Source organism: Brassica napus, unplaced genomic scaffold (assembly GCF_020379485.1).
Source record: "Brassica napus cultivar Da-Ae unplaced genomic scaffold, Da-Ae ScsIHWf_1768;HRSCAF=2400, whole genome shotgun sequence".
NCBI lineage: Eukaryota > Viridiplantae > Streptophyta > Magnoliopsida > Brassicales > Brassicaceae > Brassica > Brassica napus.
The window spans coordinates 21,112-48,656 of record NW_026015185.1 but is presented as its reverse complement, the minus strand read 5'-3'; the positions used below and the strand labels follow the sequence as shown (position 1 = coordinate 48,656).

General features: G+C 35.6%; 6 protein-coding genes across 7 annotated transcripts; 5 read left to right on the top strand and 1 right to left on the bottom strand.

Moving 5' to 3' along the window:
- The first annotated feature begins 2,454 nt into the window (after positions 1-2,454).
- On the top strand, positions 2,455-5,494 carry LOC125598861 (LRR receptor-like serine/threonine-protein kinase FEI 1). Its single transcript, XM_048772599.1, has 12 exons — positions 2,455-2,736; positions 2,824-2,959; positions 3,044-3,115; positions 3,189-3,260; positions 3,342-3,413; positions 3,491-3,562; positions 3,638-3,709; positions 3,780-3,886; positions 3,961-4,470; positions 4,554-4,808; positions 4,877-5,010; positions 5,090-5,494. Exons 1-12 carry the CDS (start codon positions 2,652-2,654, stop codon positions 5,324-5,326), a joined length of 1,824 nt encoding a protein of 607 aa, XP_048628556.1. The 5' UTR covers positions 2,455-2,651; the 3' UTR covers positions 5,327-5,494.
- A 985-nt stretch (positions 5,495-6,479) lies between these two features.
- BNAA09G06210D lies at positions 6,480-9,603 on the top strand. 2 transcript variants are annotated; one of them, XM_013805727.3, is made up of 6 exons: positions 6,480-6,703; positions 6,808-7,230; positions 8,235-8,368; positions 8,876-9,023; positions 9,157-9,263; positions 9,386-9,603. In XM_013805727.3, exons 2-6 carry the CDS (start codon positions 6,897-6,899, stop codon positions 9,425-9,427), a joined length of 765 nt encoding a protein of 254 aa, XP_013661181.1. In that variant the 5' UTR covers positions 6,480-6,703; positions 6,808-6,896; the 3' UTR covers positions 9,428-9,603. The 2 variants fall into 2 exon arrangements, with proteins under 2 accessions (XP_013661181.1, XP_048628564.1); XM_048772607.1 differs by having other exon boundaries at positions 6,547-6,707.
- A 234-nt stretch (positions 9,604-9,837) lies between these two features.
- LOC111213337 (cysteine-rich receptor-like protein kinase 44) lies at positions 9,838-12,355 on the top strand. Its single transcript, XM_022715074.2, has 5 exons — positions 9,838-10,963; positions 11,028-11,103; positions 11,201-11,402; positions 11,499-11,639; positions 11,821-12,355. The coding sequence occupies exons 3-5, from the start codon at positions 11,344-11,346 to the stop codon at positions 12,044-12,046; spliced, it is 426 nt and encodes a 141-aa protein (XP_022570795.1). The 5' UTR covers positions 9,838-10,963; positions 11,028-11,103; positions 11,201-11,343; the 3' UTR covers positions 12,047-12,355.
- Positions 12,356-12,696: 341 nt separating this feature from the next.
- LOC106364114 lies at positions 12,697-13,807 on the top strand. The gene has a single exon (XM_013803745.3). The coding sequence runs from the start codon at positions 12,776-12,778 to the stop codon at positions 13,490-13,492; it is 717 nt and encodes a 238-aa protein (XP_013659199.2). The 5' UTR covers positions 12,697-12,775; the 3' UTR covers positions 13,493-13,807.
- Positions 13,808-15,519: 1,712 nt separating this feature from the next.
- On the bottom strand, positions 15,520-18,655 carry LOC125598866 (1-deoxy-D-xylulose 5-phosphate reductoisomerase, chloroplastic). Its single transcript, XM_048772606.1, has 12 exons — positions 18,361-18,655; positions 18,006-18,187; positions 17,691-17,777; positions 17,377-17,502; positions 17,228-17,290; positions 16,998-17,147; positions 16,754-16,821; positions 16,559-16,670; positions 16,380-16,484; positions 16,167-16,288; positions 15,885-16,031; positions 15,520-15,814 (listed from the first exon to the last, which is right to left on the bottom strand). The coding sequence occupies exons 1-12, from the start codon at positions 18,455-18,457 to the stop codon at positions 15,646-15,648; spliced, it is 1,428 nt and encodes a 475-aa protein (XP_048628563.1). The 5' UTR covers positions 18,458-18,655; the 3' UTR covers positions 15,520-15,645.
- A 5,413-nt stretch (positions 18,656-24,068) lies between these two features.
- On the top strand, positions 24,069-27,284 carry LOC125598864 (peroxisomal membrane protein PEX14-like). Its single transcript, XM_048772604.1, has 12 exons — positions 24,069-24,269; positions 24,363-24,568; positions 24,660-24,699; positions 24,785-24,951; positions 25,262-25,451; positions 25,552-25,641; positions 25,818-25,897; positions 26,112-26,157; positions 26,243-26,313; positions 26,416-26,460; positions 26,558-26,626; positions 26,715-27,284. Exons 1-12 carry the CDS (start codon positions 24,227-24,229, stop codon positions 27,132-27,134), a joined length of 1,467 nt encoding a protein of 488 aa, XP_048628561.1. The 5' UTR covers positions 24,069-24,226; the 3' UTR covers positions 27,135-27,284.
- Positions 27,285-27,545: the final 261 nt, after the last annotated feature.

Here is a 27,545-nt window from a genome sequence, read left to right as displayed (position 1 = left end):
AAGATTATTCTGAACTGCTAATTTGCTATTAGTAAGTTCCATGGTATAATTAATAAAAAAAAAAACAAACGAACATGTTCTTGATTCATTAATTGATGGATGATGATATATTTATAGGAATCACTTCCTCTTTCACTTTGTTTAGTATCTTGAATTCTTTTTGAAAGCCGAAAAGCGCGTTTATTTTGTCTTCCCATTCATTATAGAATAAAAGAATCTTATCACGTTAATGTTTTTATTTTCCTAATATTCTGATTCTTGCTCTATATTGGCCTTCTGAAAAATCAAGAACCACATGAATATCACCACTTTTCAATAATTTATTTACTTTCTCTAAAGATGAATCCACATGTCGAGTTATAATAACTATGGTTTTGTATAGTGCCAACGCCATTAAAAATGGTCAAACAACTCTTATGCTTCGTTGCCTTCATTGGTCCAGTTTAAAAAGAACAATTCTTAAACGACTAATAATATTATCCATCAAAGCAAAAGTAAATTTTGTTTATCACAATGGAAGCAAATATTTACATTTTAGAAATGCTTATACATTCACGTGTAAGCACTTTGAGAGGCTCACAATCGATTTGAACAATTGCATCAAACGAGCGCAGTATATTAGTATTTAGGGTTTTGAACTCGTTTTTCTAGTTTTGTTTATTTATCCTGTCGCTTTACATTTGTTCCAATTGAAAATATGGTCAACGAGATTTGATGTTCTAACAATAACTCGTACTTGTGTGACAAATAGAACAAATACAACTTGTACTTGTTAGAAGAAATTAAAGTCTGATGTGTTAGTCTTCGAATGTGAGCGTCACTTACATGTGTTTGAATATTTCCAACTAAATTGCATGTCTATTGTTATTAGCAACAACTTTAAATTAACGCAAAATGTAGAACAAAAGAACCAACTACAGTAAACATATAAAAGTTATAAAATAGAATATGCTTGAAACTGGACAATTACGCATATTGAGATAAAAAATAATCACAATTGGAGTTAGTAGTTGGTAATAGCAGCAGGAAGGTCTATTCAAAATCATTTGGCAAAATATAATTATGACCATAAACAAGTATCAATTTTTTTTGTCAACAAAGTATCAATTACTCTTATGTGTAATGCGTTTCATTAATATTGATTCCAAATTTGCCTGAAGAATAAAATAAACAAAGAAAAATTAAGGATTACAAATCAATATGAAAATCATGAACCGATTGTTTTGAGTGGAGAACTTTTATTTATGATATAAAAGAACAATTGATGTCAAATCATACTATACTCCATTTTTCTTATTCTAGAGAGTATATGTTACTATGAATTTGTAAGGTTTTGGTACCAGAAAACAGTTAAATGATCTCTTTCAATATTTAAATTGATTAAAACAAATTATTCTATAACAAAAATATTTCAACTGTTATTAATGATTGATATTGTTACTCTGCACAAAAATTGCTTAGGCTGGATCAGCTTTATTGGTGATATAAAAATTGTTTTGCAAAACATAAATAAAGTACTGAAGAAATAAAGTTAAAGATTGAAGAACAATCATATTTAGTAAATTAGAGTTTGCTTATGATCAATTTAATTTTTCGAAAAAACATGGTACAATCTAACCAAATTATTTTCCTTACATGATGATCTGTTTATCTTTCATGTTGCCATGTTGGTCCAAAATTTCAATTGGATAATTTAAAATGGGTTTGTATACTAACAACTGGTCCAAACGTTTAGTCAAATTGGAACTCAAACATCTTTCAAACCCAACTATATACTATATATGAGAATCCAACTAATAATTTTAAAGCCCAACTAATAATTTTAAAGCCCAAACTAAGAATTTCACATAAATAGTTTGATCAAGTGATTCAAAACTTCAAAAGAAAAATAGTTTTGGGTAAATTTAAATTCGTCTTTTTCAAACATGTTCTCCCCTTTGCCAACAAGGAAAATTCATGTGCTATAGTCCATAATCATTAATATATGTTTGTAAACCTTTAATTATTGTATGAATGAAACAGAAAATCCACAACGTCCCGGTTTTGGTCTAACCGGTCAACAAAAGACCAATCATCTTTCATGGTTTAGCTATCTGTGATCAATGCAAGTGTTAAAATAGTCTGTAGATTTGGTCAAGATGACTCGGACAAAACATTTGTTTCAATGCAGATCTCTCAGACAAAAGTAAATACAAGAAAGTTTTCATAACTTTTCACTCGCTCACTCGCGTCTTAAATTCACTTCTATAAACTAAATCACTTTCATTGACTCATCGCCCGACTATTAATCATTAGCGAGTAGACTTCACAAACTGTACTCGCGAGTGTTTTGATTTACAAACTCTATCTACTCTCTCTCTTCTCTTTGGTCTGCACATCTCTCCAAGAAGTAGAGATTTTTTCAAAAATCTCTGCTTTCACTTAGCTCAAGAAGAAGAGGGAAGAACCAAAAAAAAAATAAAAGATTAAAATTTAAAAAAAATTATTTTTAGGAAAAAACAAAAGTTAAGATTTTTCATCATGAAGTAGTCCTCACATCCTCGAGTGAGGGCACTCCTTTGGGGGATAAAGTTCTCGTCTTTATACTTTATTGACTACTCTTCTCCATCAAATCGAACTTAATAATCTCCTTTTCACTTGAAATCAGAGAAATGGGTATCTTGAATTGGGTCTTCTCAGTAGTTTCTGCAGCTACAACCCTTTTCGTTTCATGCTCTTCTGCTCTCACTCTCGATGGTTAGTGTATACTCTCTCTCTAAAGTCTCTGGCTTTTGTCGTGGTTTATTAGTAATGTAATGAAATTTGGAGGTTTGAATCTTGAAGGGTTTGCTCTTCTGGAGTTGAAAAGTGGATGGAATGATACTAAGAACTCTCTAGAGAACTGGAGAGATTCAGATGAGTCTCCTTGTTCTTGGACTGGTGTCTCATGTAACCCTCAAGACCAAAGAGTTGTTTCAGTGTAACAACTGCTCTCTCTTGTCTTTTTTCACATTCTCAATCTTTAGCTTCTTTCTTTGAATCTGCATTGTTTATTTTGATGCAGAAACTTACCTTACATGCAACTAAGAGGGATCATATCTCCTAGCATTGGGAAACTCAGTAGACTGCAGAGGCTGTGAGTGATGCTTCTTTGTTTTTTATTGCTAAAGTTTCTGTCTTTTAATCCAAGTTTGGTTGGAGTTATGTAGAGCACTTCATCAGAACAGCTTACATGGGACTATTCCTAATGAAATCACCAATTGCACTGAGCTCAGAGCTGTGTAAGTCATATTGGTCTCTAACATCTTTAGTAATGTTTGGACATGGACATTGGTGTATATCTGATTTGAACTTGCTTTCAGTTACTTAAGGGCTAACTATCTTCAAGGCGAGATTCCACCAAACATAGGCAACCTCACTTTCCTTACTATCTTGTAAGATTCATAATTATTTTTTCGGTTTTTTCGATGTTTTCATGTTTGATCATTTCAACGGATTGTGATGTTTCCAGGGATGTATCAAGCAATACACTGAAGGGTGCTATTCCTTCCTCTATTAGCCGTCTTACACGTCTACGCTCCTTGTAAGTAGAGAACAAAGTCTCAGCCTTTTAGATGTAACTGTTGAAACATGTTCTTGAACTCTTTGTTTGATTCAGGAACATGTCAACCAACTTCTTCTCCGGGGAGATACCTGATATAGGAGTTCTCAGAAGATTTGGAGCTGATTCGTGAGTTTTTACATGATCAAGAACTTTCAGACAAAAGTCTTGTGCTAATGTTTTGTGTCTGAATGGTTAGATTCACTGGTAACTTGGATCTTTGCGGCCGCCAGATTCACAAGCCATGTAGATCATCAATGGGGTTTCCTGTTGTTCTTCCTCATGCAGAAAGTGATGATGAATCAGGCAAGTTCTTGTTATTGAAACACACTCATTCTCTTCCTTTTGTCTTAAACTTTCTATTTTTGGAATGTTCACAGATTCTCCAAAGAGGTCATCACATTTGATCAAAGGAATCTTGATAGGAGCCATGTCTACAATGGCTATTGCATTCATTGTGATCTTTGTGTTCCTATGGGTTTGGATGCTCTCAAAGAAGGAAAGAAAAGTAAAGAAGTACACAGAAGTCAAGAAACAGAAGGAACCTTGTGAGACAAGTAAGAAGCTGATCACATTCCATGGAGATCTTCCTTACTCCTCAACCGAGCTGATTGAGAAGCTGGAGTCTCTTGATGAAGAAGACATCGTTGGTTCAGGAGGGTTTGGGACGGTTTATAGAATGGTTATGAATGATCTTGGAACGTTTGCTGTCAAGAAGATAGATAGGAGTAGACAAGGATCAGATAGGGTTTTTGAGCGAGAGGTTGAGATTTTGGGGAGTGTCAAGCATATCAATCTAGTGAACATGCGTGGTTACTGCCGCTTACCAACTTCAAGACTTCTCATCTATGATTATCTCACTGTGGGGAGCTTAGACGATCTTCTCCATGGTAAATGCACTTATACATATCTTTCATATGGTTTAGGCCTTTGATTCATATTGATGTTTGTTTTGGTTTCTTGATCTCACAAGAACGATCTCAAGAAGATGGTTTGTTGAATTGGAACGCACGGTTGAGAGTTGCACTAGGTTCCGCGAGGGGTCTGGCTTATTTGCACCATGATTGTAGCCCTAAGATAGTTCACCGCGACATAAAGTCAAGCAATATTCTACTCAATGATAAGCTAGAGCCTAGAGTCTCTGACTTTGGTCTTGCAAAGCTTCTTGTTGACGAAGAGGCTCATGTTACAACTGTAGTAGCTGGCACTTTTGGTTATCTTGCTCCAGGTACTGTTCTTTGATGAATCTTGGACAACAAGTAATTTGTTAAGTTTCTAACCTTCTTGCGGAAACAGAGTATTTGCAGAATGGTAGAGCGACTGAGAAGTCTGATGTCTACAGCTTTGGGGTTCTTCTGCTTGAGCTTGTTACAGGAAAAAGACCAACAGACACTACATTTGTTAATAGAGGGTTAAACGTTGTCGGATGGGTAAGAAAAATAAGCTCAGATCATCGGCTTTGATCCAACAAGAACTGTTCTGTTTCTAATGAAATATTGTTTCTATCAGATGAACACTTTGCTGAAGGAGGATAGGTTAGAGGATGTAATGGACAAGAGATGTGTTGGCGTAGATGAAGACTCTGTGGAGGTGTTGATTGAGATAGCTGCGAGGTGTACAGCTGCTAATGCGGAAGACAGACCGGCTATGAACCAGGTGGTTCAGTTGCTTGAGCAAGAAGTTATGTCGCCATCTTCTGCTACTGCAATAGATTACTATGATGATTCTCATTCTGATTACTGTTAGGGTTTAAAGATGGTGTAAGATTTTACTGAGGTGCATTGTGCTTGTGCACTTTTAAGGTTATGTAACGAAATGTTACATTTGAAGCAGAAGATGTTTAACCTATTTAGTGGACTACATTTTTATTGTAAGAATCTATAAAAAAAATTCTAATAAACATGAATGTAACTATTTGAGAAATTCCTTTTTTTTTAGAAATTCCGTAAGATTGTCTTTTTAGTTTATTTTCATAAAATAGTTTTTAATGAAAAAAATGAAAAAATAAATTTTATTAAAGAGTTTTTTATCTAGTATTAATTAATATAGAATTAGAGTTTAGATAAGAGATAAAGTTTTGAGGATACAGTTTTGAATTTTAAAAAATAAAAAAATAAATATTAAAAAACTCAAAATAAAAAAGGGTTATATTAGTCTTTCTTTTAAATCTATTTTTGTGATAAAAACTTAAAAACAGTTATTTAAAAAATTGTCGTAAATATTTTGTGTTAATATATTGGTCTTTGTGAGCATAATAATTGTTTTTGATCTTATGAGACTAAAATGCATAGATTTAATTAAAGAAAAATGTATTAGACTCGAGTCACTCAACAAAGTTTTGATTTTTATTTTCTAGAATTTTTAATGTTATCATCTCTGAAGAATGACCTTTCGTTTAATGGTAGAGTCTTCTGCGTCCATCTTTAAGCCCCATCACCCTCCTAAAAGGCCAACGCTTTTTTTGTCCCATTCGCTTCGCTAGTTGCTCACACACGTTCATACAAAGATAAAATAATTCCTCTCGAGTGACCAGAAAATTGTCTACCGTTAACACGAGACGCAATAGTATTACGTATTGATCATATGATATCGCATTTACATAGAGTATAGAGAGACCATTATAATCAAAGTAATGGACCTAATTAATGCTCCTCTAATGAAAATTCAATTCACATAGCGGTTGGAGATTTCATAAGCCAGTTTGGACTTTAGTTTGAGATCCTATATTATGAGAATTATATATTAAGAGAAACCTATATTTTTTTGCATGAATTAATTGCAAACTGTACTCTGCAATTATTAATAGTAAAATTTACGCCCATGACGGTGAACTCATTTTAAGAAAAAAAAAATGGCGGTGAACTCATTAATACTGCTATATATATACAGGGAATTAAAAGGCACTATGACAAAAAAGAAAAAAAAAAACAAAGTCGACTAGCATGCACATGATCAAGCTTAAAATTTTAGCGATATAACAAACATAAAAAAAAAATTGATTTAAAATTAGTTATATAAATTTATTTAAGTGCTGGTTCTGATGAGTACTTCGTGATAATTATAGTTAGCATATTTTCTAAATTAAAATCGATCTCCATCGCTCTCGGATAGATTTGTGATTAGGTACGTAAGTATTTGCTAATCTAGTATCTATATAATATGCACATATGTGCTGCGTGCGTATATAAAAGAGATGCTAATCGCTTGTCCTTCTCTTATTGGTGAAGGGGGGCAAAGACGAAGAGTATTTTAGCCTTTCTTGTGATACTTTTAGATTTTGAGCGGTCTTATCTTGTTCTACACCTTACCTTTTACCATGTCTACCGTTCCGGTAAGGCCACCACCTCCTCCGGCTGGTTTACATCTTCGTCGGAACGCCTCTTCAACGACGGCTTCGAGATCTGCGGCAATGGTTGCTGCGGTTTCGAGCAGGCATTTTCTTGGGTTCTTTACTTATAATAGATGCTTTGAGTTTAAATCCTTGAGCCAAATGAGGTATCCGGCTTTTTTGAGCCGTCGGCAGCGAGTAACCACGGTGGTGGCTTCAGCGGGAAACTTGACGGCTCCGTCGTCGTGGGAGTCTTGGAAGCCAGATAAGACGGCGGTGGCGACGCCTCTATTGCTGAGTGATGTCATCTGGCCGGCAGCTGGTATGTGGATTATTTAAGGAACTTTTATATGCTAATGACTAATTAAGATTATCATTTGTTTTGTCAAATGATATTGAGATTATAAGTTTCACTAATGCGTTTTTGTTCGTAAATCAGAAGAACTACAACTGGCGATTAGGGTATAAAAGTTGAGAACAAACAAAGTTAATTAATTAACTAATTAAAAAGTCAGATGTGGTACACAAAAAAAATATAAAATTAAAAAAAAGACGAGGAGAGATTAAAAAAATTGGATATAGAGAGAGAGATGGTGTCTCTTCCTAGTTCCTACGGCCAATGGTCGTTTATGACCTGTCTTTAGAGTGTGACAATTTTGTCGAATTTACCTTGAAATTAGGGTATGGTTTTTCATGACAAACGTGAAGAAATAAGCGTAAGCAAGAAATTTAGATATATTTTAATTGGTTGGGGAAAATATTATCTGTATAAGACAGAAAATAATTGTGTTTTCAGATAAATATATCCAAAGATTATGTGATTGTTAATTACAGTTTATACTTGAATCGTAATAGATATATATATATATATAGATATATGTGTATATATAGTCAAACTGATGTTTGTGTCATGAGAATCCTAGTTAGTGTTTTTCTTTACCTATGCTGACACTAGATTCCTATTATTCAAAGGTTATGTATAGCTGACTTCTTCCAACAAGTATGAAATCATATTCTTATGTGTGTGTGTGTCAGCTAGCATTATATTTACCCATCTCTGGTTTGAACTAAGTCTGACTTTCAATGAAATTCCAATTAAAAAAACAGATGATTCAACTAATTAAGTCTCTACTAGACATATAATCCGCCCATTTACTAGGAAAATTAGCAATTGGTTGATGAAAAATACAACAAAATGTTATTTTCTGAAATTACCGTGTCTGTATCTATAACAAAGAAAAAAGTATCTATAAAAAGAAAAATGGAGTTACAATATTTTTTATAAAAGTTATTCGTCTCTTAAATTTTAATCTTCTTTGTAAATAGGAGCGTTTGCGGCAATGGCAATATTGGGAAGAATTGATCACATTTTATCTCCAAAAGGAATTTCAATGTCAGTGGCACCACTTGGCGCCGTCTCCGCCATTCTTTTCATCACTCCATCTGCTCCTGCTGCTCGGGTAATCTTTAAACCCCTTTTACATATATATATAGGTAGCTATATAAACATAACAAGCGGTTGAACACAAACGCTTCTTTGCCAAAATGTAAACACCAAAGTAAGCTTTAACTAGGGTTTGAACGTGTACAATCAACAAAATCAGTGAGGAATCGCTATAGTGGAAAGTAGAACGTAGTTCTATCACATCGACAAACTAGTTGAAAAAATTTCCTCAAATGCTGTTCTCGTGCTTTCACTTTTCTAAGGAATAAAAAAACTAAAGAGGTCCAATATATTTTCTTTCTGACTATTGAAGATAACAACTTCCACCTAATATTTACTTTCATGTATCAAGTCACAACCTAGGTGTGCCATCACATCATGCTAAAATAGTAAAATAGGAAAGAGATGGCATCACATCATTTTTAAATAGCAACTTTGAATGCTAGTAGTAGTTATGTCATTCTATTATATTATTACTTAACTAATTAATTGATGAATGTCTTGTTTTCTTTACATTTTTCAGAAATACAACATGTTTTTGGCTCAAATAGGTTGTGCTGCCATTGGAGTGGTAGCGTTCTCCGTCTTTGGACCAGGCTGGCTTGCCAGGAGCGTCGCACTCGCCGCTTCCATAGCTTTTATGGTCATTGCTCGAGCCAACCATCCTCCTGGTAAACTATATTGTCTCATTATTTTTTGCCAAAAATAAATGATTTCTACTTTCTTAAGTTTTAATAGAGCGCGCGGTCTTAATTAAGTTGTGTTCTCTAATTCATTTTACTAATAAATAAACAAAAATTACAGCGGCGAGCTTACCATTAATGTTCATAGATGGAGCGAAGTTCCATCACTTGAATTTTTGGTACGCATTGGTCCCAGGTGCGGCTGCTTGTGTCATTCTCTGCCTTCTCGTAAGCTTTCTAGCTCTTTTATTTTCTCTAAATTTACTGTAAAAAAGTATGCATATATTATGCTTAGTCTTTAGTGATAATAGTTTTCCACTAACATGATACAATTTCTTCTTTTTTTGCAGCAATCGATCGTATGTTACATGAAGGATAATCTAAAATTTTGATTAATTGTCAAGCAACATATACGATCAAATGATATATATATATATATATATAATAGTAGTAATAATGTACAAATATACACACATTGATGGGAATCTTGTGAAGATATTTGATTCGTGTGTACACTTGATTTGAATGTATGTAAATGACTATATATATATAGTACGTTCGTTCAGCATATGTAATTCTCTGTTTTTCTCTCCCTTTTGCATGTTATCAGTTTTCTTCTTGTTGTTTCGCATAAAACTATTTGGTTCATGAAAATTATAGAAACAAATGTACTGTGTTCCACCATTAAGTAAAATTAATTCGGATATATATAGACATACGCTAGGAACTTGAGAGGAAGATAATTTCAGTCCCACTAGAGTGCTGTAGATATACATTGGAGGTTATGTTTATTTGACACTATATGTAGGAGGGTTAATTAAACTGAGCATTAATGTTGTGGGAAGGAAGATGGAGAATACGGTGGGCATAAAAGCAAGTGAGGCGATGTACAAACCGGACATAAGCTTGGATGTGTTGGTCCTGGGCGCCACCATTGATGATGATATGACGATAGTTAAACTATTATCCATTGGGGATGAAGATCATTGGTTGTCAAAGTAGAGCTTGGAGATTTACAATGGTTAACCAAATTGATAGAATGCTGAGGAACTGAAGGAGATTTATTCCCTTGACATGTCGCCTCTTTTTTTCGGCCATTAATTCACTTTGTTCATTACTATATATGGAATCAACGGATGATAAATTGGTAACTATAATCCTAAGCAGACTTCTCTAGCCTAAGTTTGCATACGTCATTTCAATGACATCATATAAACATTTGAATAATCAATCTTATACTTACATAAAGGAAAATAATTGAACAGACAAGTTCATCACCTCGTGAGTGACATGGAAGAAGATAACTGCTAACATATTTTTCATTCAGGGTTATACGTTTCTAAATACTAATACCACTTGAATTAAAATGGAAGATTTATCATTTGGCCATTAAAATATAAGCATTCCTGGTTTAGTGGCTATTACGCTCCTTCTTAGATCAATGATGTTTTTGATTTAACTAAACTTTATAACATTTTTGGCTCTAAGAGCACCATTAACCGGGGTCCTTAAGAGGGTTTTTAAAAATAATGAGGCATTTAATTAAATCAAAATTAAAGAAAATTGCTGTTATCGATCCTTAATATAGGATTTCTGTGACCGATTACAAAGGGGATTTCTAAGCCACGTGTCAGCAAACTAAATAATGAGGGTTTTTTTTTTCTCTCTCCTCTTCTCTTTCGTGCCTCGTCTTCTCTGTCTCCTCTTGTGTTCTCCGCGGGAAGACGATGGCTTTTTGTTCTCTCCTTCACACCTACAAGGTTCAAACGAAACCTTAAACTCCATCTCACTTCGTTAGGCCTCCTCTCTACCCGATAAATCTCTCTCTGTCTCCTTCTCCGTGGATCTCTCATTCGATCGGATGATCTCTCTCCTCCGTTGAGTTTCAGAACTTCTCTGTGGAGATCGATGGCCACATCCGCTCGAAAGTGAGTTTGATTGTATTTTTGAATTGGTTGGAGCTTGATTTAATAAAAGTGTTCTTTCTTGCAGTAAACCAAATGTAAATGTGGGAACAATTGGGAATGTAGAACATGGGAATACTACTTTAACTGCTGCAATCATAAAGGTGATTCCTTTTTTTTACATTGATGAGAGTTTTTTAATTGGGAGAACCTCTTTTTTTTTTTTCTTAAGTTGAGATATGGATTCTACTTATTGTTTAGGTTCTTGCTGAAGAGGAAAAAGCTAAAGCTATTGCCTTTGATGAAATTGATAAAGCTCTCCAAGCCAATGCTTTTGCTCTAGACTGATTCGGATGGTCAATCTATGTTAAGATTTGATCTCGGCATGATCTTAATCGCAACCGATGAGTTCTCAGCGGGAAATAAACTTGGACAAGGTGGATTTGGATCATCTGTCTACAAGGTATGAACTTTTCATTGTAAAATATGTTTTCAAAACATCTATATTTTTTGATGATGAACACAAACGTTGGATACTTACTTGGGATGTGAGGTGTAGAATCATAGCAGGAGTTGCAAGAGGGCTTCTTTATCTCCATGAAGATTCTCAACTGAGGATTATTCATCGAGACTTAAAGGCTAGTATAGTTCTCTTAGACGCTGAGATGAACCCTAAAGTTGCAGACTTTGGGATGGCCAGGTTGTTTAACATGCATGAAACTCGTGGAAGTGGTCTTCTGGTCTTGTTATATTGTGTCACGTTAGTCTCGTGGTCTAATTTTGTTGTTTGTAGTGTCACGGAAGTCCTCGTCTTTGGTTTCGCAGATTTGTTTCATAAGCTACTTCGAGTTCTTACAGTGTCTGTTTTTCTCTTTTGCCAGGCTCATGTGCATGTTTGAGAGTTCTCAGTTCAAAGAAAACTTCTCCTTGTTTCAGCAACTAGTTGCAGATGGTGTCTTTGGGACATTATCACCATCTTCTGTTTCCTCTGTATCAAAGCTTGAAGAGTTTAAGACACTTGCAAAGCTTGCTTTATCTGACCCTAACAAATCCCGTTTATTGGAAAGCTATCAGATGCTCAAGGTTAACGTCATGTGCTCTTCTTGAACACACATAGTTTTCTAGTCTTGCGGCTTTGTTCACGTGAAACATTGCTTCAGGAACAGAGAAAAGAGATTTAAGACTCTGTTAATACAACATCAAGGGCCTCAAACCTGAATCTATCTGGTATTTCTCAGAACAAAGACTTAATATAAAATGTGGCCAAAAGAAATTTTCTGCATTAGAAATTGCTATCATTTGCCGGTACATAATATAAAAAAATGGAAAGGGTTTTATGTAAGGGGACTTTTTGGCGGTCATATACTATCTTTTTGTTAATACTACTAAACTTGGAGAACAAGAAAGTTGCGTTTCCTTCTAAGACTTTTTCTTGTGCTCAAAGATGAGATTCACGAGAACGTATTTCATAGTATTATGATACAATATGCATAAATATTTGAGTAAGTAATATTTCAATTATGCATAAATTTTTGTAGAACCCCTAATTAAGAAACTCCCAATAAAGCATAAAATCTATGGGTTTCTTAACTAAATTTCTTAACTAACTTTTATCCTTAAACTAATCACTAAGAAACCCAAATGGGGTTATAGCAATAATCATGCTCTAATGTAATCATACAAAAAAAAATTTGTTTTTTCTCCAAGAATAATTAAAAAATACTAATAATTTTCCCGTATATAACTATATATACACTCTCGACGGGACCCAATTTTTAAAGCGTACAATCTTTTTTTTTCTCTAACGTTTTCAGACAAGACTCTCCAACCTCCGAAATGCAGACGAGCCGGTTACTCTCTTACTCCCCCAACTCTCCTAGTTTCGACAGCTTTTCCTCCGCCGTAGACCTCGCCGCAATCGCCGCCGGAGTCGTCCAGGAACTCAGAGACCAGGAGCAACAATTCGACTTCCACCGCGACGACGACAATGACTTCGAGTTCGCCTTCGACTGTCCAAGCCGCAGGTGTTCCCACCCCATAGCCACCGCCGACGAGATTTTCTACAACGGTAAGATCCGTCCGTCGAATCCGTACGGTGGTGGAACTGGAAATGCTCCGGTGTCTCCGCCTACGAGTACTCTTCCACGACGCCATAGACCGGCGCTTAGAAAGTTAATGAGCGAGGAGCGAGACAGAACGTCGGATTCTTCCTCGGAGGCGGAGGAGGATCTCACCGGCGTTTCGCCGGAGAGTTACTGCGTGTGGACACCAAAAGGCGGTGACGACGATCTCCAAGAACTCTCGTTACAGAGCAAGATCAAAAGCAATAAACGATGGAAGATGCGGAATCTTCTTTACGTGAGAAGCAGCAGCGAAGGGAACGGTGAAACCAACTCTGATCACAGAGAAGAAGAAGAAGAAGAACCGTCGTCCTCGGTGGTCGGAGAGAAAAGCGAAGAGACGAAACGACAGACGTTTGGGCCGTTTAATAAGGATATGATGGGAATATTGAAAAATTTTAATGGGCTTAGTCGTCATTTACGGCCTTTTTAAAAGGTGACGTGGCTCTTTCGTGAAAGAGACAACCACATCGAAGACGCGGACTTTTAAGTGGCCTTCGGTTTCTTTTTGACTTTTTATTTTCTCTCTCAAACTTTTTCTTTTGGTTTCTGAGAAAATCTCGAGTGTTAATTAGGCGAGAAAGGGCATGTTTTGAATTTTTTTATAGTATGAACCTCGATGTGTCGGTTTGGATTAGGTAAAGTTTTGGTGGTTTGATGGTTGTGAACTTGTAATGGAGACTATGGTTTTATACATTTTATTCCAACACATATATAAATAACTAAGTTCAAAGTCGATTTTTAGAAATTCTGATTTAAAAATAACATTTCGTACTAAACATAATTTAGATCCAAAACACAATGAAATCAATCTCTTGCCCTACAAATAAATCACCACATACTTTGGTTAAACATAATTCAGACTACTTCATGTATCATGTATATTCAGAACTTGGATGAATGTTTCATGTTTCTTTTGTTTAGACACAGAAGAGTGTGGTCCTTTGACGTGTGGATTCGAATGTAGCTTTTTTATAAATATAGATACCGATTTATTAATTTGGATTAGAAAACACTTTAGGTGGATATTGTAGGAAAGTTTGGTTTGCCTTGAGATCTTGTTCAAGTTTCTATAAAGGGAGTTATGTGTTCATATTGTTGATTGCGTAACTCGAGTTATCTCAACCGCATACAAAACGTGTATTCGGAAAAGACTAGGTCAATTCTATAGTAGTCGCCGTCGATTCATTATATAATTGAAGTTGATCTTTGGTGTCTACTGGCTAGGTTTAAAACATGTTCAGTGGAGTCCACAACGAAATTAACATTTTGGAATATTTTTGAAACTGTATAATACATTTCGCTTTACATGTTTAATGCTTACTACAGTGGGTTTCACATTTTCACTGTTGGTAGTTCTTGTAGCATTGGTAACATTTGTACGGTTTGGATGATTATCAACTAAACATCTTACCATCCTAACTAATTCAACATATTAAGCATCTCTTAGATTCTCACTATAACAACTCTTATTGCTTCATATATAATCAAAATACAATCTCAAGTATAGCCTACAACTCGTGCATGTGTCTTTTAGGAAACGCAGTAGAGCCTCAGATAAGTTGATACTTGATAACACCAAATCACGTTTTGAAAAGAATGACTTGAAAATTACGATTAATGATAACTCGCAAGCTTTTTTTATCATACACACCGCCCAGTTGTTATCCTAGTATACTTATTAATAATAATACCTACATAAAGAACATCATCATTTCAAAATAACAAGCAAGTTGTTCGAAATCGCATTTTACCAAACAAATTATTAATCCAATGCGAAGATATGTTTCATATATGATTTGCAACTTAAAATTATTCGTAATGATTTTAGCGGTGGGAGTAGGTCAATGCACTCTTTATTCCTACTCTAAGATGAAATGATCGTTGATTAGTTCTCTTAATCCAAGTTTATCCTCTTAAATTATTAAAATATGATAAGAAAGAAAATAAATAACTATTGATGAAAACAATAATCCAACTTAATGTTTCAAATAAGTTGACGTTAAAATTTTACACCTATCAAAAATAGTTAATATTTATTATATTTTCGACAGAATTACTGTTTTCAAAATTTTACGTGAAAACGTAGGGTATGAATGGTGACCAGGAAACAGCGAGGAATAATGCATTCCCTAACGTTTCTGAAAAAAATCATCATTCACAAGGAATAATAATTCCCTCTCATTCCCTTTCATTCCTTTTTTTGTAGAGAATTAAAGAACAAAAGTATTCCTTGTTAAAAGTGATAAGGAACAACCATTCCTTTTCATTCCTGCTATTTTATTCCCGAACATTCCTTTTTAATCCGTTCCTCTTGTTTTCCGAATGGTCACCAGTCAGATCCGTAATGTTATTGGGTGTTTTTAACCAATAAAAAAATTACAATTAAAATAAAACCGACAGAGTAATGTCCCATTTGGGTTTTTAATTTCGGGTTGGCTTGTTTGGATCACTTATATATTAAGTACAACTTAGAACAGATAATCCTTTGCCAAAATGGTGTTAAAGTAAATACATTCTGCACTAAACTTCTTACAACATTTCTTAATCACTTCCACTAATCAATATCCCTCCAACAACTATGTATCAGGCAGGAACTGGCCTTGCACCAGAAGAAAGCTGTACATTAGCAGCGTACTCACGCGCCCACAAGTCATAGTGAACAATCTCCTCAAGAGACGGCGATGATACCAACTCGTTTCTATGTTTATCACATGTTAACTCCACTACCTTGAAGATATCCAAGTAGCTTATCCTGCAAACAAAAGAATGTGTAAATAAAAACAATGTGATTCGTTTTCAACAACAATTGAGATGACACTTACTTCTCATCAATGAACATTTCAACGGCTTTCTCGTTAGCTGCACTGAGAACTCCAGTCATCGTACCACCAGCTCGTCCAGCAGCATAAGCAAGATCCATTGATGGGTATTTTACATTGTCTGGTTTCTTGAATGTCAAGGAACCAAGTCTGCCAAAAAAGTCACAAATCTTAAACCAACAAATTGTTTGGAGATTTTGTTTTTGGTGGTGATTAAAAATCTTGAAACCAAGCTTAAACACTTGATTAAACTGAGGAAATGTTTATAAATTGTGGTAAGCTTACTTGCATAGGTCAAGTCTTGGCCAAGTTACTTCAGAACAAGGAACCCTATCAGGCCAAGACATGGTGTAGAGAATCGGTAAACGCATATCAGGCCATCCTAATTGAGCAAGCACAGATGAATCCTATGGAACAAAACAATTACATATATATGTTAATAGATTCTTTATTTCTGAAACCAGAAGATGAAAATGCAGTTTCTTCTAGAAGCAAGACCTGTGTTTCAATCATGGAGTGAATGATGCTCTGAGGATGAATGACTATCTCTATATCGTCATACTCAGCCCCAAACAAATAATGAGCTTCAATGACCTCAAGACCCTGGTTTCAAGCAACTCACATCTTACACCTTGATCAAAGGCAAGTATTAGTTTGAGAAAGCAAATGATTTTAACCTTGTTGAAAAGCGTAGCTGAGTCCACTGTGATTTTCTTTCCCATGTTCCAGTTAGGATGCTTCAATGCATCTGCTACTTTAACTTCCTTGAGTTTTTCAACAGGCCAATCTCTATAAACCAACATCCAGTGTAAATAACTTCCATTACCAAACGAGAATGACTAACAAACAAATCTTATCCAAAGAGAACAAACCTGAAAGCTCCACCAGAAGCAGTCAAGATTATCTTGCGCAGAGCGCCTTCAGGCAAGCCTTGAATACACTAGAGAACAACATAAAAGAATAAGAAAAGTTCGCCCAGTGTTCTAAAAATCGGTCTAGGTGTTAAAAAAAATCAGTAATCCCTTATAGAGCACCTAATTGCCACCTAAAGATTTCTTGAACATTGATATTATCGCCTGAGATAGTATGGCAATCACCAGAATCATATTTTGATACCTGGAATATAGCTGAATGTTCTGAATCTGCTGGAAGGATCTTAACATTATGTTTGTTGGCGAGTGGAAGCACAAAAGGACCACCTGCTATTAATGTCTCTTTGTTAGCAAGAGCAATGTCTTTGCCAGCTTCAATTGCAGCAACAGTTGGCTGCATGAAAATAAACAATCATCTTCTAACATTCATACTCATATGCTCTAGTAAAAATACAATGGAGTATATATGTATACCTTTAGTCCAGCGCAGCCTACTATTCCGGTAACAACAGTTACAGCGTCTGGGTGGCGAGCAACCTGTTGATGAATTTTAAGCAAAAAAAAAAAATCAATGAGGATCTAAAAAACAAACTATGATCAGAACTTTTAAAGAGTGCACAAACCTCAATTACTCCTTGCTCTCCAGGGATAATCTCAGGTTTATAGTCCAAATCAGCTAAAGCCTCTTTGAGCTCATTGAGTAATGACTCGTTTCTAACTGCAACCAATGCTGGTTTAAATCTCTTTACCTGCATTCAGAAGAGTGTCACAGAGCTATAAGATAGATGTTTCTCGAGCTCATTTGCTAAGCATCTAGTTTACAATATCTTGCTTATGATAATTACAAAACTGAGAGATAAAAACTGATTCCTGGAAGTCTAAATGATGACTTGGGGAGAGTTGATTACTTGTAAACGGATGCATGATGCTTATGTACCTGATCAGCAAGGAGAGTAACATTGGAACCAGCAGCTAAAGCCACAACTCTAAATTTGTCAGGATTCTCAGCCACAATGTCCAATGTCTGCATATAAACAAAAAAAACAAGAGTCTGTAAGTTCTTATCCATGAGAATGATTCAAAAAAAACAACTAATTCAGTATCATCATAATGAAGTATATCTTGGAGGCATGAAAAATATATAAATGCCTAGTCATCTCAAACATAATCTACTGTCTGGTCATACTCAATAACTACAAAACAATGCCTTAATCCAAGCGATGGAGCTAAAATGATAAATAAAACAAAGAACCTGAGTGCCAATGGAACCAGTAGACCCAACGATGGAGATGGGTTTAGGCCCATCCCAAGATTGACGAGGCAACTCAGGAACAGCTCTCCCAGGCCATGCTGGAGGAGGAGGTTGCTGCACTGAACACTTGACTCCTTTTCCAAAACCTCTCCGTTGATTCCTCTTCCTCAAACTAAACCCACCTGTGACAACTCCCAAAGATGTAAACTTTCATCCTCCCACAACTTAACTTAACCCAAAAGTGTCAAACTTTCAGAGCTAAATCTCACAACTAGTGTTTAAAATCGAAAATTTTTACAGAGAATTTGAGTTAACGAAAACTAATGAAAGACTGAAGCTTTTTTGGAATGCAAACCTGGGAGTTTGGGGGTTGGATTGAACCTGGAGGAGGTATCCAAGAAGGAAGAAAGAGATTTGGAATCAGCTGGAGAGAGTGAGGTAAGCGTCATCATCAGTCCTTTTTTTTTTAAAGATCGAATATTTCTCACTTGTTTTTTTTTTATTCTAAACTCGATGATGAGAGAAGAAGAAGTATAGTTTGGAAGAAAGATGATAAGAAGAAGAATGCAATCTGAATGGTTACACGTTCAGATTTTTTTCCTTTTGTGATTTCGTTTGACGTTATTATGCTCAGATCCATCAACCTCTATCAAGGTAACGACACGACACGTTCTCAATGGTGTTACATTTATAAATGATCCCATTTTTAAAATTTACATTATAAAAAGAGTATCCTAAAAATAGTGTTATGATGACCTATTTAGAACATCTAATCTCTTTATATTAACTGAAAAAAAAAGCATCATCATAGTTATATAAGAAAATGACAAAGTAAAGGTGGTAGGTTTGTGTTTCAAATAAAAAAGTGGTAGGTTTATGTTTTGTGATTCACACACATGTCATCTTCAATCACTTAGTTATGTATTGATCTTTGATTATAGGTATAAAAACAAATTCTAAGACCAGTAGCTGGGAAAGTGTTTTGCTCATTGCATGCTGCGATCTAGTCCTGCGATTTCGGTTTTCCAAAACCGAACCGAACCGTTGGTTTTCGGTTAACCGAAATTTTAAAAACCATCTCCGAGAGTAACCGAATTATATTTCGGTTCGGTTCGGTTTTCGGTTATTTTTGGTTTTCACCTAAATTTTCAAAAATAATCGATTTTTATGATTTTCGGTTAATTTTGGTGTAGATTTTAAAAAAAAAATCGAATTTTTCGGTTAAATTCAGTTATTTTCGGTTTGGATTTTCGGTTATTTACTGTTAATTTCGGTTATTTTCGGTTTTTCCGAAAAAAAAATCAAAAACCGAACCGAACTGAAAACCAAATTATTTTTAAAATCGTACAAACCAACCGATCTCGAAAACATAACCGAACCGAAAATGTCGGGTTCGGTTTGGTTCGGGCAAAGTCGCAGGGCTACTGCGATCCAAGAAGAGCGGATCAATTATATAGTTTTACTTGATTACGGGTTAATCTGCTAATTCGTAACAATTAATCTATTCTATTAAAAGAGAAACATTCTGAAAAAATCTACCTATACAAGGTTATTGCACCCTTTCATTTAAGTAACACTTATTTGGTCTTACCATCTATTAGCCCAATAACAAATTATAACAAATTATAACCGTATGTTTAGCTAACTATTATAACCGTATGTTTACCTAACTATATTTATTTCGCCACATATAAACCACTAATATACCAACTTTATATTTGACAGACCAAAACATGTTCTACACGATAAAGTAGAACACAATACATGTTATACACAAGACACTAATACACTATTATATGGTTCATTCATTGAGTAAATGATTACGTTATTCATCGATTTGTACAATGATAATATCATTTTAGACCCAAACGACAAGATGTAAATACTCTCATTCAATTGAGAGAGCAGATTATACTACTAACCTTAACACTACAAGAAAACGTAAGTTTAACGAGGATAATTAACGAGGAAAAATAATCCTCGTAAAAGTACGTTGATTTTACGAGGAAAGTACGTGGAAAAAGAGAAGCATCGTTATTTCGTCGTAAGGTAACGACAAAACAATTTCGTCGTAAAGACGATGTAAATTGACGTGGCTTTTACGAGGAAACACTATTTCCTTGTAAATACCACGTAAACTTCGCGAGTTCTTTACGACGAAATACTTTACGTGTACTTAACGAGGAAATTTTGAATCCACCAACTTGGTAGGTAGCTCACGTTTTTTTTGGCCATCCAATTAATTTTCGTTGTAATTTCACACGAGGCTATACTTTTCACACATATGAGTATGGTAGACAGCGGACGACCAGTAACTATGGAATATGTGTGAAAGGGGAAATAGATTTCTACGGGATCTTGACGGAGATTATTGAAGTCGAATTTCCAGGGATATTGAAGCTGAAATGCGTCCTCTTCCAATGTGAATGGTTCGATTCCGTCGTCACAGAGGTGTTCGGTCTAACAAATTCGGTATAGTTGATGTCAACGGTGGACGAAGGTACAACAAATTCGAGCCTTTCATCTTAGCTTCACAAGCAGACCAAGTTAGCTTCCTTCCATACCCTCGAATGAGAGATTCGGGTATAAATTGGTTAGCTGTGATCAAAGTTACACCTCGAGGACGAATTATCAGTGGAGAAGAACCACCATTGCAAGAAGAACAGATAAATGAAGTCGAGGAACCTGAACAAGAAATTGATGACATCCTTCTCATTGATCCGCATAATCACGAGTACGAAGATCTTACCGACGATGCCACAGACGAAGCTGTTAAAGACGAGTTTAATGAAAATAATGATGTTTCTAGTGATGACGAGAATGTTGATGTATCCGATTGATGTATTTGATTTTATGTAGTTTGTTTTATGAATAAGATAATGTGGGAGTTTGATTTATGAATAAGGTAATGTGAAAGTTTATTTTAATTATGAATATGGACTTGTGGTTTGGGGTTTGGAATATTTTATAAATAGGGTTTGAGGTGAAAGAATAGATTGAGGTTCAAGGGTAGATGGGTTTGGGGTTTGGAATATATGAAGTAGAAGATAAGGAAGATGGGGTTTGGGGTTTCGGATTTTAGGGATTTATACGTAATACTCGTTAATTCCTCGTAAGCCAAAATCGTCGTAAGGTTGTCGTAAGGCCACGAGGAGTTTACGACGAAATTTAAAAAAATAAAGAAAGCGGGGCACGCTAATTCCACGCAAGCCAAAATCGTCGTAAGGTTGTCGTAAGGCCACGAGGAGTTTACGACGAAATTAAAAAAAATAAAGAAAGCGGGGCACGCTAATTCCACGTAAGACTCTCTGAGTGAATGAAAATAAGTAATTGTGGTTTGGAATGAAAATAAAGATAGGGTTTGGAATATATGAAGTAGAAGATAAGGAATATGGGGTTTGGGGTTTGGGGTTTCGGGTTTTAGGGATTTAAATGGAATACTCGTTAATTCCTCGTATGTTAACGTCGAACTTACGACGAATTCCTCGTAAATACCACGTAGGACAGATTCGTCGTAAATACCACGTAGGACAGATTCGTCGTAAATACCACGTAGGACAGATTCGTCGTAAATACCACGTAGGACAGATTCGTCGTAAATACCACGTAGGAGAGATTCGTCGTAAATACCACGTAAAGTAAATGATGAACGCGGCCCACTTTAATTCCACGTAGGACGGAATCGTCGTAAACACCTCGTAACCAAAATCGTCGTAAACACCTCGTACCGTAAAAACTAGAAAAAAAAAAAAAATATACTGGATTTACATGTGGCAAGACTTCCAGCAATTATATTACTTAAGTCTCACCAACATAAATTCCAATATCTTCTTCTCTTCCTTTTTTTTCAAATTTTTATAATTTGAATAGGATTGGATTTGAGAGTATGAAGTGAGATAGGGTGTGATTTGGGAGTTTGGGTGTGGGTTGAGAAGGAGAGTTACGGGTATATATTTATAGGGAAGCTTTCCTCGGTAATTCCACGTAAGCAAAATCATCGTAACGTCCTCGTACCTAAAAAACACGGGCCTTTGTAATTTCTCGTAACTTCCTCGTATAATAAAACGCGGGCCTTTGTAATCTCTCGCTGTTTCGTCGTAAAAAAAAACACGGGCCTCTGTAATTCGTCGTAAAATTACGAGGAATTTGCGACGGAATGTAATCTTATATATACACCCCGAGCGCTCACTCTTTCTTTCCTCTCTACTTCCTCTCCACTTCCTCCCTGTTTCGTTGCAATGGTAAGCCTCTCTAATTCCTCTCTAATTTGGTTAGTTTAGGTAGGTTAGGCGGTTAGTATAGGGAATTTAGATAAGTTTACGGATCTTATGTTATTTAGTGTTGATTAGGTGGATAATGTTGGAAAATATACTGTTGACGGAAATTTAAAAAATTAAATTTTTTTCTCAGGTTCGAAAAGGTAGACTTACTGCCCATTACAGAGAGATGTTCGGTGAGCCAGGTAGTCACCAACCGACGACTCACATGCCGAGGCGGACGTAACGGCGAGGAGTGATGAATTCTACCGGGCGATTAACGACCCTTAGTTCTTTTTAATTTCGGTTCTTGTATTATGAATTCAAAACTTATTTATATATAAAATATTTTGGTTTTGATTTTTTTAGAATTTTAATTTTATTAATAATTTAAATAATTTTTTTAATTATATTTTTTATTTCTGTAAAATAATGAAACAAAGTAATTTCGTAGCTATTTTGCGACTTCTTTACGTGGAAGCTTAACGAGGTTTTTACGAGGAAATGTTTACAAGGAAATGACGTGGAAAATTCACGTGGTCTTTACGAGGAAAGCTATCAAGATATTTACGTTTACTTTACGAGTATTTACTTTCGAGTTATTTACGTGGCTTTAACGAGGAATGGCTTTCGAGGTATTTACGAGGAAATTTAGTGACGTCCTTACGTGGAAGCTTTACGTGGTCTTTACGACGAAATATTCTTCTTCGCTTTTACGACGAAATTATTTCCTCGCTACGCTACGACGAATTAGCGAGGATATATGCGTTACGACAAACGTATAACGACGAAACGGGTTTCCTCGCTAATTCCTCGTAACACTGCTTTCACGACGAAATCACGAGGAAAACTGCCCTCGTAAAACTTGTGTTTTCTTGTAGTGTAATGAAATAACACATTCATTCTCAATCTGCCAAAACATTAGTGCTTAAATAGTTATATATCCAGTCCATCTTTTATTATTTCATTCTCATCTATCAAAGTTAAAGTCTGTCTTTAAGAAATCGGATAAATTTTATAATAACCACGTTTTCCTCACTATTGTTAGAATATGTTACCAAATATTGTTACTAATTTTAAAAAGGATTTAATCATTATTTTATTAATTTACGAATTTTGTATTAACGACCATCTATACTATTAAAGCATGATCCTTTTTTTTACCTTAGCATGTTCTTTTTTTTTACTAACATTGCATGTTTCATTAAGTGCAATCAACTAATATTAATAACACATTTATATTGGGCTATTTTTTTTGGATCCAGCCCACATCAGATCTCTCTTGAGCCATTTGGACCGATTAAAAAATCAGATCCAATTCTCACATTTTTTTTTCTTTGGAGCCATTGAGTCGAAGTTCAAATAATTTTTTTTCAACTATTCTTAATTATTATTTTTTTTCTTTTCTTATATAATTTAAGCATTCATTAAAAAATTGAGTTTTTCATTGAAAAGTATAAATCTTTATTAAAAGTATATAATTTTTTTATTAAAATATTAACCAGATAATAAAATTAATTTATCAGAGTTATACCAACTTAATTCATTAAAGAAATAAAGTTTAATTTTTTAAACATAAATAGTCATTTAAAATGAAATACGATATATAAAAAAAAAATTTAAGTCTTTTATAAAATAAAACACAAATATATAAAAATGTGACATTTACTAAATATTTATCAATTAAAAAAAAAAACCGCGCTTTAAAAGCGCGGATCAAAAATCTAGTTATTCTTAAAAGTATATAAGAAATGTTTTCGAGGCCCATCTGATCTGAGGCCCATTAAGTCTCAGGCCTCTCGATATGAGCAACGCCTCGATGATTAATCATCATCATCATCGCCTTTTTGTTTTATTGTTCTTCTTCTCTGGAGAGGAGAAGATCGCTTCTCACATCACTCGTCTCTTCTTCTTTGTCACTTGTGATTTGGATTCGCTGAAGGTCGGTGAGCTGCTGCTGCTGCTATGGCAACTCATCAGCAGACCCATGAAAACCCCTCGATTTCAGGTTCGATCCCACGAAAACTATTTATAATTGAACGAGTTACTAAAGTGTCTAAACCCTAGAAAAGGTTGAGCCTTTCTTGTGTTGTTGTTACAGAGGCTACGAATGAAGTTAGCGAAACTGCAAAGCTGGAGTCTGTGTTTAAGAACTCTGAACCGATACGGGAGGATCAGGTTGAGAACGCTATCAAGTTCCTTTCTCATCCGAGAGTTAGAGGGTCTCCTGTGATTCACAGAAGATCGTTTCTTGAGAGGAAAGGTCTCACCAAGGAAGAGATTGACGAAGCTTTCCGCCGTGTCCCTGTAAAAGCTCTCTCTCTTCTTTACTGCTTCTTGTTGTTTTGATCATATGGAATTATTATTTTTTACCTTTGTAAATATCTTGATCATGTAGGATCCATCACCAAGTGAGCAGACAGCTGTTACCAGTCAAGGTACATAAGCCTGAGGCTGAGACATATATGTTCCTTTGATGACTTGATTGGAGGTGTGTTTATGATATTCTTATGTTACGAACAGATGGACAGCAAGCGGTGCAAGGGCAGATACAAGCCGTGCAGCATGCTCCTGCTCCCGTTGTTATGATTCCGCCTCCAAGTTTGCGCTCTCGCTTTCGCTGGTACCATGCTGTTCTTGCTGTTGGAGTATTAGCCGCTTCTGGTGCTGGAACTGCTGTTTTTGTCAAGGTACCGTTGATCTCAAACCCCTCTGTTATGTCCATTTATATGCAGAGTGTTAAGATGATTGTGTAAGGAATAAGATGGTTAGGCCATAACACATTTGTAATTCATTGTTTCATTCTCCATTTTGACTAGGGTGTTGGAAAGCTGTTTATTAGACCACCAATACATTTCTATCTGGATTATTAGGGTGTTGGAAAGCTGTTTCTTCCTTTCTGAAATTTACTGATTCCTCTATGTGGAGTGCAAGTTTGTAGTATTAGTTTCCTTGTACAAAATCAAGATCGTACTGAAGTCAGATTCGTTTTTGTTTCAGAGATCTCTTATCCCAAGATTAAAATCGTGGGTCCGTAAGATTATGTCGGAAGAAGAAAATGATCCTCTGGAGAAAGCTGATGCAAAACCTAGCTTAGCTGAAGAAGCAGTAGCTACAGCCAAAGCTGCTTCGGCGGCTGCTTCTGATGTAGCCAGGGTTAGTCAGGAAATGATGAAAACCAAGAGTGAAGGTAGATGTTAGTTCTTCTTTCTTTCTTTCTGTAACTACTTCTACTCTTGTTTCTTCCTTTCCCACTGAAACCAAATTTGTGCATTGTTTCTTGCTGTCAGAGAGGAAGAATTTTGAGGAGTTGATGCAACTCTTAGGCGTCCAAGTACAAGAAATGAAGTCCTTGAGCAATAATATCCGTTATCTCGAAAGTAAGTGTTCAAGCTTTTTTGTATTCTCCAGACTCATATCTTAATTTTGAAAAAGTTACAACTTAATTCCTATCAAGAGCCATATAGGTTCTAGTTGCCTCTGGTTGATCTTAAGAGCCACTGTCAAAGCTTCTTGATCTAAAGAGTAATCCTCTGTTTTTACTTCTTACTTTCAGGGAACTCCAACAACCTCCCCAAAGTTTATTCAGCTAACCAAGAGGTCTATAGTGGTTTGGTCAAAACTCCGGCAGAAAGGGTGAGTTTGGTCGAAGTGTTTTGCAATAATCTTTGATGCATAGAGTAAATGATCCACAAACAGAAATAAAACCCAAAACAACTTTTTTATTGAGCATGAGTGAATAGAAAGAGAATCTGAAACCAAAAACACCCCAAAGAGAAGAATGATCTCCACTTGAACTTGATGTAGTCTCTTTTGGTAACATTTTAGAACACGTTGATATGTGATGCAGAGACCCTATGCAAATGGCAGCAACGTTGATTATGACACGCGTTCAGGTTACCCCCTCTCTCTGGCTCGGTGTGCATTTTGTTCTTTAGCATTTTATTAGATTGGTTCTCTCTAACTAATTAATAATAGCAGCACGGTCTACTTCTCCTCCTGCACCACCAGCTGATTCTTCTCAGCCCCCTCATCCAAAGTCATACATGGATGTAATGTTCTGAAACCTATAAAGTTCGCTGCAGACTCATGCGGTTTATAATGAATCTTTACTAACCTTCGTAACATTGTGTTGAAAACTGGTTATGTTGCAGATAATGTCTATGATCCAGAGAGGAGAGAAGCCTTCAAACATTCGGGTAAAATAAATACCAGTTTCTTTTTTTTTTTGCACCATTTTTGGACTCACCTTATAGTTCTCTGTGACATAATGATCTCACTTTCACTGAAACACAGGAGATTAACGACATGCCACCCAATCCAAACCAACAGCTACCAAATCCTCGCATCGCTCCTAAAGCTAAGGTACAAACTTAATTTTGATCTAAAACAAACACTCTTTGTGATGAATCTTGGTCTGATTTGATTACACATGATCTCTTACTATTATCAGCCATGGGACTATGGTCAACCGCCTCAAGACGAGAGTTCCAAAGGTCCATGGTGGCAACAGAAGAACCCTAGATCTGCTGATTTCGGTTATGAGACAACAACGGCACGTTCCATCGGTATCCGAAACGAAACAAGTACAACGGAACCAGCAGCTATCCAGAAGCAGCGATCATGGGTTCCTCCGCAACCACCTCCAGTTGTTATGCCAGAAGCAGCCGAGGCCATTCGCCGTCCTAAGCCACAAGCTAAGATAGACCAGGAAGTAGTAGCTGCTGCTAGTGATGACCAGTCAGGTGTGAGCGACGAGTTGCAGAAGGTCACTAAGTTCTCTGAATCTGGTGGCGATGGATCAGGAAGATTGGAGATCACAGAGATTCAAGAGGAAACAGAACATCAACATATCGGACAAGAAGGGAACTAGGAAACTCAAATACTTAATGATGTTTGCTTGTAAGAAACTTATACGTACGTACCTTAATTTAATGATAGTTATAAATCAAACCCTTGTTACACAATTAAAGCTCAGTCATTGTGGTTGCTTACCTTATTAAGTATATTGAAACTTTTATCACACAAGGAGCAGCAAGAATCATTACGTGCTAGTTTCTTATGGTTCTTTTACAGCTTCCATAAATGTTACTCCCTATTAATAATAGACTTTCTAGAAAAAACGTTTGTGTCAGAAAGATATTTTTTATGTTTTTTATGAAAAAATTGTAAATTTTAAAAAAATTAATTGATTTTACTGAGTTACTATTGGTTAAAAGTTATTGAAAATTACAGAAAACGATACATTTATTATGATAGTTTAATGTGTTTTTTTAATATGCGT

What these genes read in the sequence shown, in the direction of transcription:
- LOC125598866 (XM_048772606.1), bottom strand. Translation starts at nt 18,457, where the DNA reads ATGATGACGCTTACCTCACTCTCTCCAGCTGATTCCAAATCTCTTTCT. An exon ending in TCCAACCCCCAAACTCCCAG is followed by an intron (nt 18,188 to 18,360) that starts GTTTGCATTCCA and finishes GAGTTGTCACAG; the next exon opens with GTGGGTTTAGTTTGAGGAAG. An exon ending in TTACTCTCCTTGCTGATCAG is followed by an intron (nt 17,503 to 17,690) that starts GTACATAAGCAT and finishes TTCTGAATGCAG; the next exon opens with GTAAAGAGATTTAAACCAGC.
- BNAA09G06210D (XM_013805727.3), top strand. Translation starts at nt 6,897, where the DNA reads ATGTCTACCGTTCCGGTAAGGCCACCACCTCCTCCGGCTGGTTTACAT. An exon ending in TGTCATCTGGCCGGCAGCTG is followed by an intron (nt 7,231 to 8,234) that starts GTATGTGGATTA and finishes CTTTGTAAATAG; the next exon opens with GAGCGTTTGCGGCAATGGCA. An exon ending in GTGTCATTCTCTGCCTTCTC is followed by an intron (nt 9,264 to 9,385) that starts GTAAGCTTTCTA and finishes CTTTTTTTGCAG; the next exon opens with CAATCGATCGTATGTTACAT.
- LOC111213337 (XM_022715074.2), top strand. Translation starts at nt 11,344, where the DNA reads ATGAGTTCTCAGCGGGAAATAAACTTGGACAAGGTGGATTTGGATCAT. An exon ending in TTGGATCATCTGTCTACAAG is followed by an intron (nt 11,403 to 11,498) that starts GTATGAACTTTT and finishes TGTGAGGTGTAG; the next exon opens with AATCATAGCAGGAGTTGCAA. An exon ending in GCAGACTTTGGGATGGCCAG is followed by an intron (nt 11,640 to 11,820) that starts GTTGTTTAACAT and finishes CTCTTTTGCCAG; the next exon opens with GCTCATGTGCATGTTTGAGA.
- LOC125598861 (XM_048772599.1), top strand. Translation starts at nt 2,652, where the DNA reads ATGGGTATCTTGAATTGGGTCTTCTCAGTAGTTTCTGCAGCTACAACC. An exon ending in GACCAAAGAGTTGTTTCAGT is followed by an intron (nt 2,960 to 3,043) that starts GTAACAACTGCT and finishes ATTTTGATGCAG; the next exon opens with AAACTTACCTTACATGCAAC. An exon ending in CTCAGTAGACTGCAGAGGCT is followed by an intron (nt 3,116 to 3,188) that starts GTGAGTGATGCT and finishes GGAGTTATGTAG; the next exon opens with AGCACTTCATCAGAACAGCT.
- LOC106364114 (XM_013803745.3), top strand. Translation starts at nt 12,776, where the DNA reads ATGCAGACGAGCCGGTTACTCTCTTACTCCCCCAACTCTCCTAGTTTC.
- LOC125598864 (XM_048772604.1), top strand. Translation starts at nt 24,227, where the DNA reads ATGGCAACTCATCAGCAGACCCATGAAAACCCCTCGATTTCAG. An exon ending in AAGCTTTCCGCCGTGTCCCT is followed by an intron (nt 24,569 to 24,659) that starts GTAAAAGCTCTC and finishes TTGATCATGTAG; the next exon opens with GATCCATCACCAAGTGAGCA. An exon ending in AGAAGCCTTCAAACATTCGG is followed by an intron (nt 26,461 to 26,557) that starts GTAAAATAAATA and finishes ACTGAAACACAG; the next exon opens with GAGATTAACGACATGCCACC.